Below are 17,967 nucleotides of genomic sequence, written 5' to 3'. Positions count from 1 at the left end.
ACCTGTCCAGCCGCTCAGCAATCAGCTCCTCGGATCTCATTAGACGGCACATTTCCGCGGACCATTCCCCCAGTGTTGGAATCACCTGAGAGTTCCAATGTCTCGGGATCAATTGCCCGAGAGATGGATCCCGGAAATACCGACAATATTGCCATTTGAGGCGTGAGATGGAGATCACTGGCAGACATTCTTGAGTACACATGTGAGATGGTGCGCCAGAAGGGGACGATCAGAGGACAGCTCCACCAGATATGTGATAGCGTTCCCACTCCTGTGAGGCACCATCAGCAGGTGTCCGGTAGAGAGGGAAAAATCTGGTGCATCCTTGCCGGGGCCCTGTACCACCTAGTCAGTAGTTTGTAGTTGTGTTCCTGCACCGCTGAGGACATACAGACACTATGAGTGAAGCAGAAGCATTTCCGCCTCTCCTCCTCGGAAAAGACCACTCCCAATTCCCGCTCCCATGCAGAGATGAAGTACGCTGATTCCCCCTCGAGCCCAGAGGATAGGAAGTCGTATAGGAATGAGATAAGGTGAGGCAGGGATTCTCCACTTGCGCATAGTTGTTCAAATGCGGTCAGGGAGCCTGGCATAGGGTCATGCGAAAATAGTCCCCTTACAAAATGTTGAAGTTGATGGTAAGCAAACCACACATTCCGCGGCACAGGGTCGGGGGCATAAAGTTGATCCAAGGATTTGAGGGATCCCCCATGCAATCCCTGAAAAATGTATGAAGGGGGCGTCTCCTCCCAACACAGGAACCTACGGACCCCGCAGCCAGGGGGGAACCCTGGATGTGCCATCAAGCCCCTGGATGCTGTTAGTTTGTATTTGAGCCTCGTGGAATCCCACACCTTGAGCACTGGGGTGAGAAAGAAGGGTAGCGTAGGACTAGGGGGCCGTTGCCGGGGCGGGAGCCAGGGGAGATTCGTGAGAGGTGTTGGGGACAGTTCCCGCTCCAGGGAAACCCAAAGAGCCGAATCTCTGGTGTCAAACCAGTCCATCAAATGCGATAAGTGAGTGGCTCTATAGTAGGCCTCCAGATCCGGGAGCGCCGCCCCACCCCTCTCCTTCCTCATTGTCAAGAACGTATATCGTATCCTTGGTTTGCGGCACCTCCATATGTAACGTATAAGGGCCGAGCGCAATCTGTTGAAGGGGGCTGGGAGATGGAGAGGAAGGGTTTGGAATAGGTAGAGACAGCGAGGGAGCAGGTTCATCTTAAAGAGAGCAATTCTACCGAACCAAGTGTGATGATGGTTCATCCAAGCTAGAAGAGTATCCTCGACCGTACGTAGTAAGGGGGCATAATTTAAGGAATAGAGGTCCGCTAGGTCCGCCGGGATGCGGACGCCCAAGTAAGTCAAATAGTCCAATTTCAGCGTGAAGGGAAAGGAGCCATTCACACAATCCGCCTCAGCTCGTGGCAGGGAAACGTTCAGTAGTTCACATTTCTGAAAGTTCACCCTATAGTTAGACAGGCGACCAAAAAGCTTGAATTCCTTCATCAGAGAGGGAACGCCCACTATAGGGTACGAAAGGTACAGGAGCAAGTCGTCCGCATAGAGACCGAGTTTATGTACCTGGCCACCTATCTGAAGTCCCCGGACGGAGTCATTGCCCCTAATTGCGTTGGCCAAGTGTTCCATCACCAAGATATAGAGCAAGGGGGAAAGGGGGCAGCCCTGCCTGGTGCCATTATAAATCGGGAACGGGGCAGACAGATTACCATTGACCCGCACCCTTGCAAAGGGTCGGTGATAGAGTGCCATAATCCTGTCAACAAATGCGGGGGGGAGACCCGAGTGGAGTAAAGAGGCCGCTAGGAAAGACCAGCTGACTCGGTCGAACGCCTTTTCAGCATCGACCGAGAGCAAACAGAAGTGAAGACCGCGGGAGCGGGCGTGATGCATCAGAGTGATCGTGCGTTTGGTGTTATCCTTGGCACTACGTCGGGGCACAAACCCCACTTGATCTTTGTGAATGAGCCGTGGGATCAGGTCAGTCAAGCGATGTTCTAGCAGTTTGGCATACAGCTTAACATCCACATTGATCAAGGAAATGGGACGGAAATTATTACAGTGCATGGTATCTTTGCCTGGTTTGGGTAGAACCACTACATGAGCCTCCAGTGATTGGCGGGGAAAGTGGCAAGTGGCCGAGAGAGCGTTAAAGGAGTTCAGGAGAGGGGACGTTAAAATATCCTGAAAACGTTTCTAGAAGCGAACTGTGAAGCCATCCGGGCCAGGACTCTTGCCTGTTGGCAGTGATTTAAGGATACGGAGGAGTTCTGCGTCTGAAAAAGGCGCAGAAAGCTCCTGGAAGGCAGATGTTGGAAGCCTGGGAAGCGCAGTTCGCGCCAAGTATTCCTGCATTTGTGTAGCTCGCTCCACAGGGGTCATGTCCGTAGGGTCAGATTTGATGTGGTAAAGGGTAGAAAAAAAGGTTTCGAATTCTTTGGTGATGAGGTCCGGAGTATGGACCACGCCATTTCTGCCGGAGTGAAGTTTAGGGACGTAAGTCGAGACCCGCTGTTGGCGAACTGAGCGGGCCAGTAAGCTTCCACTCTTATCCCCTTGCTCATAAAAAATGCTCCTCACCCTGTAGGAAGCATATTTGGCATCCAAATGACACCGGGTCTCGGATCTGACACGAGTTAGATCCTGAAGGAGGAGAGAGGACGGGGAGGACTTATGAGCCGTTTCCAAAGTGGCCAGTTCAGCCATCAACCGGGCTAACGTGGCACCCCTCTCCCTTTTAATGCGCGCGTCGTGCTTTATAAAGACCCCGCGGACCGTGGCTTTAAGAGCTTCCCAGCGGGTAGGTGCAGGGGTGGGGTCATTCGCGTGGTCCAAAAGAAAATTGGTGATTGTGGAGTGAATGTCGGCTTTACAGCAAACATCCAGAAGGAGGGTTTCATTCATTTCCAGGAGTAAGAGGACCTGCTAGTGATCGGTATTGTAAGGGTTAGTGAGACAGGGGAATGGTCAGACCAAATTTGTGCACCTATCGATGTGTCGGGTGCCCAAGAGAGGAGATGGTGAGAGACGAGGAAAAAATCTATCCTGCTGTATGATCTGTGGGGACCAGAATAGCAAGTATAGTCCCTATGGGTCGGGTGTTGAATTCTCCAAATGTCAACTAGCTGGAGAGAATGTAGTCTCTTTTTCAATCTGTTAATGGAGGAGAAGGAGATTTGAGACTTCCCAGATGTATTGTCCAGACTAGGATCGAGCACCAGATTAAAATCCCCCCCCAGGATGAGAACGCCCTCCGAGAAATCCGACAGTTGCGCCAAAATGGAAAGCAGCTGGGGGATTTGTCCCTGATTCGGTAGGTACACATTCGCTAGGGTGATCAGTTTGTTCTGGATGGAGCATTTCACAAAGACATACCTGCCCTCGGAGTCAACCCGTTCAGAGAGCACCTCACACGGTAATGAAGAATGAAACCCGACTTGACCTTGCGGCCCGGGTCGGAGCTGGTTATCCATCTGGGGAACTGTCTGCAGGACAGCCGAGGAGACTTGCCCGACACAAAGTGGGTCTCCTGTAGAAAAACAATTTGTTTATGCAGTTTATGTAAATTATAGAGCAATTGTGATCTCTTTTGTGGAGAGTTTAGACCTCTGGCATTCAGAGAGCAGATCCGAATATCACTCATTCAGAACTCCTTGGCCTAGCCAGGGGAGTCAAAGGAAAGAACAGAGGGAGAATAGCGGGCTAAGCCCACCAAAGGGAGAATAGCAGAGGGAAGATAGGGAGCGGAGGGGGGAAGGGAGGACAACAACTAGAGACCAGTAACTAAACTAAAGACACACAGGGAACACAGAACACTCACTAAATTAAGGACACCAAGGTCCAAATTACCCCAAAACGCCCTAACTAGTCGGGGGAAGGCCTATGTGGGGGTAAGTGGTCACACAGGGCCCCAACAGCCCCTGCACCCGGGAAAACATGAAAAACATAATATATAAAAACACAGATGCAACTGGAACAATCGAAGAGCATGTACATATGGCAGCGGCAATCTCACCACCACCCTTTATGAACGGAGGTCGGTTATTCCAGGACGCAGAGACCCCACAGGGGTGCAATTACCAGACTGCAGGAGCAGAAGTCCTGGAAAGGCAAAGGCCTGGAGTGCTACCCCTCCTGTGGTCTGTGCATCCCTCAGCTACAGTAATGGCGTTAAAGTGCAAAAATCCCCCAATCACCTAAGGTGTATGTACATTTATAAACATTAGCTTTTTAGCACTGAAGCGTTTATACATGGTAAACCAAAAGGAACACAGAAGTCACTGAAAATAACAGACCCAAAAAATGACAGTAATAACAGCCGGCAGATCGCCATCAAGCAAATGTTAAAGTAATGTATGAGAGTATGGTTTACCGGGATGACCATGCCCTGAGCAGCTCAGCCACTTAAGGCCACAACATGCTACAGTAATGACCATAAAGCACAGGACCTCCCCACATCCACAGAAGGCATATATACGGTATAAACAGTAGCGTAGTCGAATGACAGCATGGATGCATGAAAACTAGAGAGGGTCACCTCCGCCTCCGCTTCTTCTGGGACATGGCGGGGAGCCATGTGGATCCTGTGGGCACGGAGGCCCAATCCGGCAGGGCCGGGTCCGGCCATCCCTCCAGGGTCATCAGGGGAAGTTGCAGGGCCCGAAGGAAGTCAAGGAGATCAATCGGAGTGCGGAGTATGTGAGACTTGCCATTCTTCCGGGCCACCAGATGGAAAGGGTAACCCCAACGATAGGGAATGTCATGTTCCTGCAGCATTAGCGTCAGTGGCCGGAGGGCTCTGCGTCTCGTCAGCGTGTTGCGGGACAAGTCCGGGAAGAGCGTGATCTGAGCCCCATCAAAGTCCAGCGGTCCTTTTTCGCGGGCCTTCAGCAGAATGGCCTCCTTTTGCTGAAAAAAGTGCACTCTGCACAGGACATCCCTAGGCTGTTGTTGGGAGGGATTACGAAATCCTGGCACTCTGCACCCGATCTAATTCAATGGCATGGGTAGGGGGGTTGCCCAATATCATATTGAAGACGCCCAGCACCGTAGCTTTAAGGTCCGACGGGCCTGTGGCCTCAGGGATGCCGCGCAGCTTGATGTTATTGCGGCGATGTCTGTCTTCCTGGTCATCCATCTGCAGGCTTAAGTGCTGGAGGAGTAGATGGTGTTTGCTCACCTCATCTTGCAGCTGGAGGACAGATTGGGAAACAGCCTCAGCCCGCGTCTCAACAGCTTCCAGCCGTTGGCCAAAGCCAGCCATGCCCTCCCTGAGCTCCGACATGTCGCGACTGTGGGAGGCCTCCAGGCGGGAGAACAGGCCCTCCAGCTCGATCTTCATGGGCAGGAGCGCGAAATAGCGCTGAAACATCTCCTCACCTCTGAGGGAAGCTCCGTCCTCCTCCGGCGCCGAGGAATCCGAGTCCCCCTGATAGGTAGGCTGAGCCGGCGAGGAGGCCTCTGAGCCTGCCACGTTTCCCGCACCGCGGTCTGACGGCGACTGGGTCGCGAGTAGGCCCGAGGTCTTGAAGAAGGCCCCGATCTTCGGTCCGATCGCTGATGTAGAGGGCCTGGTAGGCTGCCGACCTCCCTTCTTGCCCGACCTGCCCATGACTGGGGTGTACGGTGTAAGATGCAGAGTTCCTGGCGATCGTCCCCAGGTTCACAGCCGGAGCTCTCTACACGCGTCCGTCCACGGCCATGCGTAAGCCACGCCCCCTCAATTTTTACTTTTTTAATCACCATTTTTATTTTTTTAACTATTATTTCTTATTTTGTACTAATATTTATAATTTTTTTATTTACATTTAGCCTTGCTTTCCCAAAGCAGGGCTAAATGTAAAAAATAACTTACCGCCCGGCGCCCGGAACTGAATGTTTTGGGGGATTCCACATTGCTGCCGCCCCCTGGCCTGGAATCCGGGCCTGGATACAACTACCTCAAGTCAGAGCCATGTTCATGGTGTTGCTCATTTTTAAGCTGGAAGGGGGCATGACATGCTTCACTGTTTAGATACAATGAGGGGCTTTCCTCTCACTAGATTCACTAGACATTCCCCACATAAGAGAACAGCTCGCTGCCTATATATCACATCAGTTTGGGCACGTTATTACTGCAGGGACATGATAAATGTATGATTTTGGTCTGCTCTAAAAACACAAAAAATAATAATATATTTATACTTTTTTTCTAGATACAGTACTTGGGAACCAGAAGAACACATTCTAGATCCACGACTTGTACTGGCTTATGAGGAAAAGTAAGATGTTCCTTTCACAGCATGAGAGTTATGCCTCTAGGGACAATAAAACTAGATTTTATACCTGTTCCAAAAAGTATTTTTGCCAGTTGGTATATGAAAATATTATCACACATCACTCCCCTTTTAGTTCGTATAAAGCACACAATACTTTTGATATAAACATGTTATAATGATTTGTAATTGAGACATACAAGACTGAATGACACCAGAAACATTCAGTTGAAAAGTAACTCCTGTGTACTTAATACTGACACTCCTGTACAGAGAATAGAGAAACCAGGACAATTTTTGGAAACCAGTTCTGTCCACTCAATCATATATTATTATACCTGCGTGTTTTCACGGAAGTGAATGACATAAAAAATGTTGCATAAAGCTCAGACTTGGTTGCTGTGTTTTTTTCTGAAAGTAACCACCTGGTCAGATGTTATTACTTTGTCTCCAAGACATGTACCCCAATTCACCCATGGTTCCTTCCACCTCATTCAGTCTATTTCCTGTGAAAACAACAAGACAGGTTACTCCTCCTTGTGAAAAATGTTTTAATTAAAAAATATGATAATAAAAAAAAAGACAGAAACAATAGAACTGAACTTGCAAAGCTCCTCTTATATCAAAAACCTACAATGAGTATCTCCCTCTACTGCAGTGATAGTAGATTCGGCTCATAATGGCAGTGTCCCCTGTCTATTGAGATCCTCAAGTGGTCCTTTACTGGACTCTACTGTGCAACTGTTTAATGGTCACAGGTCTGCTTGTTCTGGACTCTCTGGTATACTGTACCGATATGCAGCCAACTGGCCTGCCATGTATTCTCCATCAGAGTTGTTATGTGAACATCCCTATATGTCTATCCAGATCTTATGAGAACATGGTATGATGATGTGCTCTGTTTCTGTGTCCGCCTGTTGAATTTGCATCTTGCAGCCTTCCCTCCCAACAAAATATATCCGTATATTTACAGAAACAAGAAGACTCCAGTATTTGAATAGTGCTGGAAATGGACATTGTATGTCTCTGTCTTGTGAGCCTCAACAACACTACTGCAATTCAGATAATGGTCCTCCATGGGTGGATTAACACAACAACACTACAGCACTAGTCAGTGACACAGCCATCCTGTAGAGAAACTACAGTCCCCTGTTTGCATTGCAGCAGCGGCTCAATGGACAGCTGCACTGATATCACATCTGTGCTGTCACTGGTTTTGCAGTCACTCATCAGCAGCATTACTGGGCAGATACATAGCCAGTTACACCTATAGATAACAGTGGCAGCTTGATGATATATAAGTTATCTGTTCTCAGTACAGTAAAGGAATAGACTGAAAAATCAGTCTGTGGGATAAAATTGGGACAGTCAGTATCTCAGCAAAATATTTTCAGTGTTATACACTAACACACATCAGCTACCATTAAAATGTTTTGGAACATCACACTTTTTCCACTTTTATTGAAATTTAGCAGTTCAAGTCCAGTTAATTATTGGTACAAAAATAAGCAATAAACTGCTAGAGGGTAAAAATGTTTTGTTTACCAAAAACTAAACAATAAAACTTAAAAATTATACAAGAAAGCTTTTAAAAAAAAAAAAAGTAATGGATTAACAATTTACAACTATCACAACAATAAATGAATTAAAATATATCCCAATCCAATAACATAAAAATAAAATAGATGTGATAGCTACATTAGTTTTCTTTTTTCAGGCACATCTTCTGCTAAGTACAAAATTAGCTGTGGATCCTGTCAGACACCCAGTGTCCTTTGAAACTTCCTGTGCACTGAAATTAAATCTTAAAAGTGATCAGCCTTTATAGCCATCTTCTGTGAACTACAGAACAACTAGTCTATGTTATGGAAATGGGAAGAGGGGGAAGTGTCTGTAGTCCAAATCAGGAAAGCCACCTAAGGTGACAAGACTCCTCCATAGATACAAGACAGTGGTGTTATCACCCTAGGACAGGAAGTGTGGTGCTTACAAGATCTCCAGGTAAAAATAAAGAGAAAAAGCATGAAGAAGAAAACCCGCACCTAAGGAATAGTAAGCTGCAATATACTGCATATGTGTAGAACCTTGCTCCAAACCTTTGGAGCACACTGTTACTACACCTCTGAAGCATTATTTGATTAATATTGCACTGCAGGAAGTAATATATTGCATTCAGAAGCTCTCAAAATTCTGTAGACCCATCTACTGGGTCAAATGATAGTTCTGCAGTTTGTAACATTAATTGTGAAACATGGAGGAGAAAGGGTGATGATCTAGGGCTCTTTTGTTGCATTCAGAGTCAGTGACTAGCAAAGGCTCACTGGCACCTTTAAACAAAAAGGCCTACCATAACATTTTGCTGCACCACACAGTACCCCCTAGTCTACGTCTTGTTGGTCAGTAGTTCATCCTACAACAAGATAACTCAAAGCATACCCCTAGGCTTGTCAGAACTACCTTAGAAGTAATTAACAACATAGTACACTTCATATCATGGAATGGCAAGCCATTCCTAACTGTGCTGGCCATCGAACTGGTTTGAAATTAACTGGACAAAAGGGTGAAAGCAAAGCCACCTACAAATGCTAAACATTTGTAAGAACTTCTGCAACAGCTATTAAAAGACCTTTCCAAACAATATTTGTGAAAAGAACCCATAGAGTATGTTGGGCTGTTATATTTGCAAAAGATAGTTACTTTGATGATCCAAAAATTTAGATACAATTTTGTTTCATAAAATGATTTGAGGATTTCATTTTTGTCTCCAATGATTTATTGGTTCTATGCTTTAATTTCAAAGCCTCACTGAGGAGTAAACATACCAGCTGACAAATGCACATTTGCTTTGTTCTCCATTTTACATTTACACTGTGTTTTATCATGGAATCAGAAGTTGTTCGTCTAGTTAAATTGACACTGTAACTCAAGAGTTGAGTCTTAAAAATGTATTCAAGTACCCTAACTTTAAAAAAAAAATATAGCTTGTTGGTGCATCACTTGGCTGTAGATCTTCAAATCATCTCTGAATTGGTGCTGACAGTGTCCTTCCTTTTGGAGGGTGGCTACTTTTGTTCCACATGGTTCTTGTGTGTGTTGTAAAGGAGCCACCACACCAAGCTTGCCCCCAAGATAGACTAAAACTTTAATACAAAATTAATAAACTAAAACGTAAGATTGTTGTCTATCGGGGGAGCGAGCTAGGAGCAGTGGCTACTTTACAACACCCACAGGGACCATGAAGACCCTGCAGGAGAAGGATGCTAGGCACAAAACAAAAGACTAAACCAGCCTAGGGGCGGCCCCTGCTGGTGGCCAATTCCCCCACCTGCTGACAAGTCTCCATTTTTTTGCCTAGCAACAGGATTAAGTAGCTCTGAATTTTTTATCCCTTGAAGTCTTCGCTGATTTTTCCTTTTTTTTACTGGACCATCTAGCAAGTGTCGTCAGGGCGACAGGCTGTATGTGCATATGACTGGGGGTCTCGGCCCGCCAGTCACAGCATTCCATACAGGCTGGCAGCGCAGCGACTGTGGTTGGAGAGGGGTTTTTTTCGCCGTCCCTGCATTCCCTGTGTTTTGGCTGCCTGGATTTGGTTCCGCAGGGTGCCCCTCTAGGATGGTACCCGGACAAGGGTTGGTGGCAGGGACTTCGCTTTGACCCCATGGTATGTGGCGTCGGGCTGGGGCTGTGAGGGCCTTGTCTGCAGGGATTCTGTGTCGGCAAGTCTGCTGGTATGGTGGGGGGATCTGCTGCCGCAGCCCCCTATCCTGTCTGGGATCCTCTGCATGGGCTTCAGGCGCTTCTCCCCTTTCCCCCCTCCTTCCCAGGTAGTGAGGATGTTTTCTCCTGGATGCCTTGCTGCTGCAAGGGCTTACTTGGGTCTGGCAGCGCTCTTGGGGGGCCGGTGGGGTGTGGTCTGTGTCGCTGATGTGAGGGAGCGGCACGGCCGTGGGGCTGCTGCTTTCCGGCATCATGTGTTCATGTGTTTAGTCCCCGGCTTCATTTGCGGCCTTGTGGAGGACACGGCCGCCATCCCGGATGAGGGCTTCTGTGCCCTTTCTGTGACTTCACTTCCCGTGACGTCACTTCCGGTTTACTTGGCGCGGCTGGATGTGGGTTCCTTTTTGTCGGAGGATGGCAGGGAGTCAGACAGGCCCCTGCTGCTGCTGCTACCTTTCCCAGGGGACAGATCTGGTGACTGGGAAACGGACTGCTCTGGCTTTCCGCTAACCCACGGGGTCGGGAGTACTCTGAGGTCCCCCTCTGCCTGCTGTTTTGCTCTCTGGGGTAATTGGTATGTGCGCTAGTGGTAGGCACCATGTACGCAGTGCACAGTCGTCCACGGGGCTATGTGAGGGATGTGGGCGCTCTTTAGAGAATTCCTATTTCCCTCTCTGTGTGACCTGTAGCCCAGCACCTATGTCCCAGTTTCCTTTGCCCTCCTCCGGTGTTGCACTGGGGATAGTCAGTACCACCAGCACCACCTTGTGTTTTTTCACTACCATGGACAGTTTTGTAACACGCATTGAACGTGCCTTGAAGCAGAGGCCCCTTAAGAAGCACGCTCTGCCGTCACCTTCCCCTATTTTTTCAGGGGGAGGAGGGTGGCATTCCTGCGGCCTCAACCCACCCTGACCTGGGGGATTCTTCCCACCAGATTCTGTTAGTGGGGATGAGTTGAGCGCTTCCCTTATGGTTAAGGAGCGCATGGTCTCTGCCCTGATTTGTTCTGTCAGGGAGACGCTCAAAATTGAAGAGTTCTGCGCTTCCTCTAGTTCAGTTTGGGACGCATAAAAGTAAACCTTCCACTAGGGTCTTCCCTTTATATTCCTTTCTTTTGATGATTTCCTCTACAAGGAGTGGAATTGACCGTCGAAGGCCTTTTTCGGTTCCTAGGCGCTTCTCTGTCCGCTATCCTTTTTTAAGGAGTCGTTTTTGACTAAGTGGGCGACTCCTCCTCCGATGGAACCTCCGGTATCGCGTTTAAACAAGGCTACCGTTGTTCCAGTTGTCCCTTCCTTTTGGGATCCCACTGATAGGAAGGCGAAGTCAGTGTCCAGGGCCATGTGCTCTTATGCGTCCGGTGTTTGCCTCGGCTTTACTCTCTCAGACTCTGACGGAGTGGGCTAAGTTGTTGCACCAGGATCTCGTTGAGGAGAATGTTTCTCCTGATTATATTGAGTTGGCTGGCCAGTCGGTGCAGGGCCTGAAGTTTGTTTGTAAAGCTGACCATACACCTTGCGATTTTCGTCCGATGATCGAACCGTCGTACGATTTTCGTACGGCGGCCCCATCCTGCCCCGATTATCGCAAGGTTGGATCAGCGGTAATTAGAAGAAAGCACCTGGACGAATAGCGGTAATCGACCGCACGTATTTTCGTTTGTGCATGTGCAGTGTAAATCGTAAAAATTTTGATGTACGGAAACGCCACCAACCTTGCGTAAATCGTACAATCGACTGAAGTTTTCTAACCTGCTGGTTAGTCAAAAGTCGATCGATTGTACAGTATTTGCAGTTGTACACTGCCCATCAACCTTACGAATATCGGCCGAAAACACGATCGCATACGAAAATCGGCCGATATTCATAAGGTGTATGGGCACCTTTTAACTGTAACAATTGAGCAACTCCGTTAGTAAGTATGGGTCACAGCTGCAGGAAAAACTGCACACAGTGAGTATAATTTAAGGAAGATGGTTCAGGTGGAGGGTTCGCAGTGACACTCTATAATGAGTAAGAGTGAGGATGGAACCCTGTATACATCATACACCACCAATAAACTTAGGATTGTTACCACTTCAACTACTGTATTTAGTCATACAGCTGAGTACCAGAGACTGGTACACTGGCGAGTAACAGCAAAAATTAAATGTTTAACAAAAACTGCAGAATTCATCAATACCACAATTGACATTCATAGGGGCCTGATGAGATCCGTAGTGCAACATACATTTTCACCAGAATGGTTAGCGCCATACAGTATATGTATTATAAGTCCCGTTAGCATACAGTTTAGGCGAATACGTCTCCAGTAGTTGTTGCATCACAAGTACAAGAAACGATTTTAGCAAATCAGGGTACAGCTAGTTGGTATTAAAGGTATAGGAATCGCCAGATAATGATACTGTCCCCTTAAGGCAATAATGATAGTATGTACCAATTCATAAGCATTAGTTTGGCAAGATAGTAAGCAGGTTACGACAGTAGCAATACTGGTACTTGCGATTTAGTTTAGTTAGGTGGTGCATAGGAGTAGCTGTCCACCACTCTGGAGTTGCAGCCTTAGGGGGAGAGGGCAAGAGGAGCCTGGTGCTGTGTGCTGCTGGAGTCCTAACCAGGAGGACTACAAGGCTCAGGATAAAGAGCGGTGAAGAGACGCTGGGGAATCGTTGCTCAACGTTCTACCTCGCTAGAACGCAGGGCAAGTGAATCCCCTGCTGTCTTATCGGAGGATGCGGCGTGAAGTGGGATGAGCTGTGTGCGCCGGCCGACGTGACAGATACGAGGAGACGGCACACCGCTGGAGGGGGAGGATGCGCTGTGGCCGTAGCGAACCGATCGAGGTGAGTCTGTGACAGTAACTCGGCCCTGGATGCTGCTCTGCTGGCGTCAACAACTGTGTCGGTGTCAGCGGTTACACTTCTTTGGCTGAAGAGCTGCTCTGCTGCTCAGGCTTTCAAGAAGGCTCTGGCGGATCTGCCCTTTCCTGGGGATCGTTTGTTTGGAGTTACGCTGCCTGAGATAATTGTAGAACTCATGGGTGGGAAAAGTATTTTTCTGCCTCAGGCTGAGAAGGCTGAGAGATCAGCGGCGCGAGCCGTGTCTTTCCTTTTCCGCTCACAAGAGGCTGTTTCGGTCGCCTCCGTCCTCAGAGAAGGGCGGTAAGTTTAGCAAGCCTCTCCCTGGCCAGGATGCCCAAGCGTCCATGGCAACCGAAAGCTGGCCAGCCCCCTGGTAAGCCGCCTTCCGCATGAAGGTCTGCCCCCTTCTCCGGTTTCCGCTGTAGGGGGGGGCGCCTTCGACTCTTTGCGGGTCTCTTGTTGTCCCGCGTCTCCGAATCCTGGGTGCCGGAACTGGTGTCCTCGGCGGGTTACAAGATAGAAATTCTATCACGTCCCAGGGACAGGTTCTTCCCTTCCAATACGCGCCTCTCTCTGCAGAGGCTCGCACACCTACACTGCGCAGTGGCAGACCTCTTGTCTCAGAGAGCGATCGTCCCGGTGCACTCCTGAAAGAGGTTCTAAGGGTTTTATTCAAACCTATTTACTGTGCCCAAGAAGGAGGGGATTCGGGCCATCCTGGACCTCAAACAATTGAACACCTTTGTGAGGATCCGCAAGTTGCGGATGGAATCTATACATAGTATTTGAGGTTGAATAAAGACATTAGTCCATCAAGTCCAACCTATTAGGATCTCATTCTAGGAGTACCCGTACCCCTGTATATTACGGTCCCTTAAGAAATCGTCCAAAAGTTTCTTGAACAATTCCACATTATTTGCTGAAATCACCGCCTGTGGCAGTGAGTTCCAGACCCTAACTGATCTTACTGTGAAGAACCCCCTTCGCCCCTTGTGCTGGAATTTTTTTTCCATCAATTTTAGGTGATGGCCTCTAGTTTTTGTAACGGAGTTAATTTTAAACAGTTTATCGCTAATGTTGCTACCACCATTAAACATTTTGTACATGGAAATCATATCCCCCCTTAATCTCCTCACTAATCTCCTTCAAATTTTTTACGCCACTTAGCTCCCAGGCAATTTGTTCGCCAAGCCCTGTGTGAGCTTGGGTCTATCAGGTCCATAGTGGCCTGTCTTCGTCAGTCGGTCCTTTTGGTGTCCATCGACGTCAAGGATGCTTACCTTCATATCCCCATTTACCCTTCCCAACAACGTTTCCTTTGTTTTGCAGTGGGGAGGAGCACTTCCAGTTTGTGGCTCTGCCCTTCAGACTGGCGTTGGCCCCTCGAGTGTTTACCCAGGTGTTGGCCCGATTCTGGCGTTGCTGCACTGTCGGGGGATCTCAGTTGTGGGGTACCTGGACGACCTTCTCTTGAAGGCGGAGTCGTATTCCTCCCTGTTGGAGGGTCTGGCGGTTACTGCACGGTCCTTGGAAGAGTTCGGTTGGATTCTGAACTTCAAGGAGTCCTGTCTGGTCCCGTCCACGCGGTTGGAGTATCTGGGTCTCATTCTGGACACAGTCCAGGCCCGGGTTCTTCTCCCCCCAGACAATGTTCGAGAGGTTTGTTCTCAGACAGGGTTGTTGTGGTCTTGTAGGTGGTCGACCTTCCGCTTCTGCATGCAGGTACTGGGGCTCATGGTAGCCTCCTTCGAGGCGGTACCTTATGCGCAACATCACACCAGGACTCTTCAGGGGGACATCTTGAGGCAGGGGGACAAGTCACCCTTGTCGTTGGACAGGGAGGTTCAGGTGTCTCAGGCGATGGGGGTGTCCCTCGTTTGGTGGCTACGGTCTACGGCGCTGTTGGGGGGGAACTCTTTTCTTCCCATGCACTGGATGGTGTCTCGTGGACGACGCAGGGGCGTTGGTCATTGGAGGTGTCTCTTCTGTCGATCGATGTGCTGAAGCTTCAGGCGATTCGGCTGTCTCCCCAGCATTGGACGAGTCGTCTTCGGGGCCTGTCGGTCCGGGTTCAGTCGGCAAGGCGGCACAAGAAGTGTGGCCGCAGCGCTGGAGGTGGCAGGGTTCATCTCCTGGGCGGAGGAGCTTGTTCCGGCTCTTAACGCAGTATACATTCCGGGGGTGGCCAATTGGCAGGCCGACTATCTCAGTTGCCAATCGGTGGATCCGGGGGAATGGTCGTGTCATCCGGAGGTCTTTCATCAGCTCTGCCTGCGCTGAGGGACGCCGGATGTGGACCTCCTGGCGTCCAGACTCAACCGACAAGTCAATCGGTTCGTGGCCCGGGCCCAGGATCCCTGGGCGGAGGCGGTGAGCTGTCGCTTTGTCCATATCTTCTGTCCCAGGGGCCTGTGTGCCATCCTTCTTTACAGTCGTTGGCTTTACCGGCGTAGCTGTTGAGAGCCAGGTGTTTAAAGGACCGTGGTTTGTCTGATCCTGTTATCTTCACGATGCTCAAGGCCCGCAAGGCTGTGTCGCGGAAGATTTACCATCGCACTTTACCTGGAGTGAGATGTGTGGTCTGTCTTCGCTCCTGTTCTCGGTGAACAGAATTCTTCCTTTTTTGCAACGTGGAGTGGATCACGGGTTGGCCCTGAGCACAGTGAAGGGCCAAATTTCGGCCCTGACTATTCTTATTCAGCGACCGTTGGCACCGAATGCCTTGGTTCGCAGTTTTGTGCAGGGGGTTACACGTATTGTCCCTCCTGTTCGGTCTCCCTTGCCGCCTTCGGATCTCAATTTGGGGCCCTTCAGTTTTGCAGGGGTCTTCTTTTGACCCGTTCATGGAGATTCCTCTTCTGAGTCTGTCCCAAAAGGTGGCATTTTTGGTACCTGTTACCTCTGTTCGCAATGTTTAAGATTTGGCGGCCTTGTCTTGCAAGTCACCTTTGTTGGTCCTTCATAGGGACAAGGTTGTTCTGCGTCCTCGCCTGTCGTTTCGACCTAAGGTTGTTGCGACGTTCCATCTGAATGACGACATTGTCTTGCCTTCTCTTTGTCCGGAGCCCGTTCATAGAAAGGAGAGGGCACTGCATTGTTTGGATGTGGTTCATGCTCTCCGGATTTATTTGTGACTGCCTGTATCCGTGAGTCGGATTCCCTGTTTGTGATTACGGAAGGACCTCTGACGGGGCAGGCCGGGTCCTCATCCACCATCTCTAGACCCCATTCCACTAGGGCTGTTAGGGCATCTGAGCTTTTCGTCATGGTGCCTCAGGTTCTCAAGTTTGTAAGGCCGCTACTTCTGTAAGGCCGCTACTTCTTGGTCTTCTGTTCACACCTTTGCCAAGTTTTATAAGGTGGATGTTTTGGCATCTGCGGATGCTGCCTTGGGGCGCAAGGTTTTGCAGGCGGCCCTTTAGTGGGGACTTGTTGGGGACCGTTTTCTTTTGTGCTAACCCCTCAATTTGGTACTGCTTGGTGACGTCCCTACCGTACATGATCTACGATCTGTTCTCTGTGTCCTTCAATGAACGGAAGAGAAAATAGGATTTTTTTACTCACCGTAAAAAATCCTTTTCCCTCCGTTCATTGAAAGACACAGGTCCCGCCCTCTCTATTGGGTGTGTACTCTAACTGCTTGATACTTACTGGAGACTTGTCAGCAGGTGGGGGGTTTGGCCACCAGCAGAGGCCGCCCTTAGGCTGGTTTAGTCTTTTGTTTTGTGCCTAGCGTCTTTCTCCTGCAGGGGGTGATATACCCTACGGTACATGATCTACGATCTGTTCCCTGTGTCCTTCAATGAACGGAGAGAAAAGGATTTTACGGTGAGTACAAAAATCCTATTTTTTCTTAATAGTTAAGGTACTTGAATTAATTTTTAAGATCTAACTTCTGAGTTTTTAGTGTCACTTTAAAGCAGTTGAAAAGAAAAGTAAGTAGTGGTCATTTAGGTAGTCCATGGGTTTTCAGGACAGAATTTATTTTCTCACCTCTGCCGATGTAAATTTGTTCAACAAAAATTATTTTGGTATATGGCCACTTGTATGTATGTAGGTGTTCTGAGAATGATTTTTATATCAATATTTTTCTGAACTGTCTTAAACTTTTTATAATTTTAGGGAAGAAAAAGAAAGAGCTGCTGGGTGCAGGAAACGTGGCCCAAAACCTAAACGCCTCCTGCTGCAGGTATGAATTATTGTTTGATAAACCTTTCTTAAATTTTTTTTGGTAAAAGTAGGTACCTCGGCTTATATTCGGGACGGCTTATACTCGAGTATATACGGTAACACAACATGCTAGACTAATGTCATCTATTGAAATACATTAAAATAATGACAAAAGCTAGTATCATTAAAAAGGTAAAAACAGAGCTCTTTCAACAACTTCATGACTGAGCTTTTTTTTCAGTTTTTGTTCGTTAAAAGGAGAACTATGGGGTTAAGGCTTTTCCCCATAGTTCTCCTTAGGGTAACGGGAGGACACAAGCTAGCGTCCTCCCGTTACCCTAAGTTCAGTATACCGCGAGCTACAGCTCGCCATATACTGAGACGCCACAGTACACCGCGAGCAATAGCTCGCGGAGTAGGGTGTACTGTAGGGTATACTGAGACGCCGCAGCTGAAGCGGATCCCGACAATTTTATGTCTGGATCCGCCCAGCTCCGTGAGTGACAGCTGGCTCTGCCTATCTAGAGGCAGAGCCAGCTGTACCCTCCCCTGTCCGATCTGCCAATCAGCGCTGGCGGATCAGAGCAGGGACGGGGGAATCCAGCCCCTCCCTGTCACGGCAAAGAGCCGTGAGAGGATCGAGAGGTGAGCGAACGCCGGTATGTGTTCGCTCACTTCTCGATCTACTGAGCCGACCTGTGACAGTCTCATTGTCACAGGTCGGCTAGAACTATGAGGTGAGTGAAAAGCACTCACCTCATAGTTCTCCTTTAATGACTGAAGCACTTTTTACGTTTGTTCCACGGCTGTAATATACCTTACTAAGTGCACCCACACATATTATATATTGTTTTTTAAACAGATAGGGATGTATATTTATATCTCATATGTGTGCCTAACACCTCACTTAGTATGAATACAATATAAAAAAAGGAGGAAA

The 17,967-nt window shown here is 48.6% G+C and overlaps 1 protein-coding gene across 1 annotated transcript in view; it reads left to right on the top strand.

Moving 5' to 3' along the window:
* CBX7 (chromobox 7) overlaps positions 1-17,967 on the top strand; it is a 50,778-nt gene that overhangs the window by 11,189 nt on the left and 21,622 nt on the right. The window contains exons 3-4 of the mRNA XM_018570267.1: positions 6,215-6,280; positions 16,980-17,046. Of these exons, the coding sequence (XP_018425769.1) occupies positions 6,215-6,280; positions 16,980-17,046 (133 nt within the window). The remainder of the gene's footprint in view (positions 1-6,214; positions 6,281-16,979; positions 17,047-17,967) is intronic.

This window comes from Nanorana parkeri, unplaced genomic scaffold (genome assembly GCF_000935625.1).
Source record: "Nanorana parkeri isolate BGI_ZX_2015 unplaced genomic scaffold, ASM93562v1 scaffold1490, whole genome shotgun sequence".
Taxonomy (NCBI): domain Eukaryota; kingdom Metazoa; phylum Chordata; class Amphibia; order Anura; family Dicroglossidae; genus Nanorana; species Nanorana parkeri.
The sequence above is the reverse complement of the archived record's forward strand: the minus strand, read 5'-3'. Positions and strand labels throughout refer to the sequence as shown.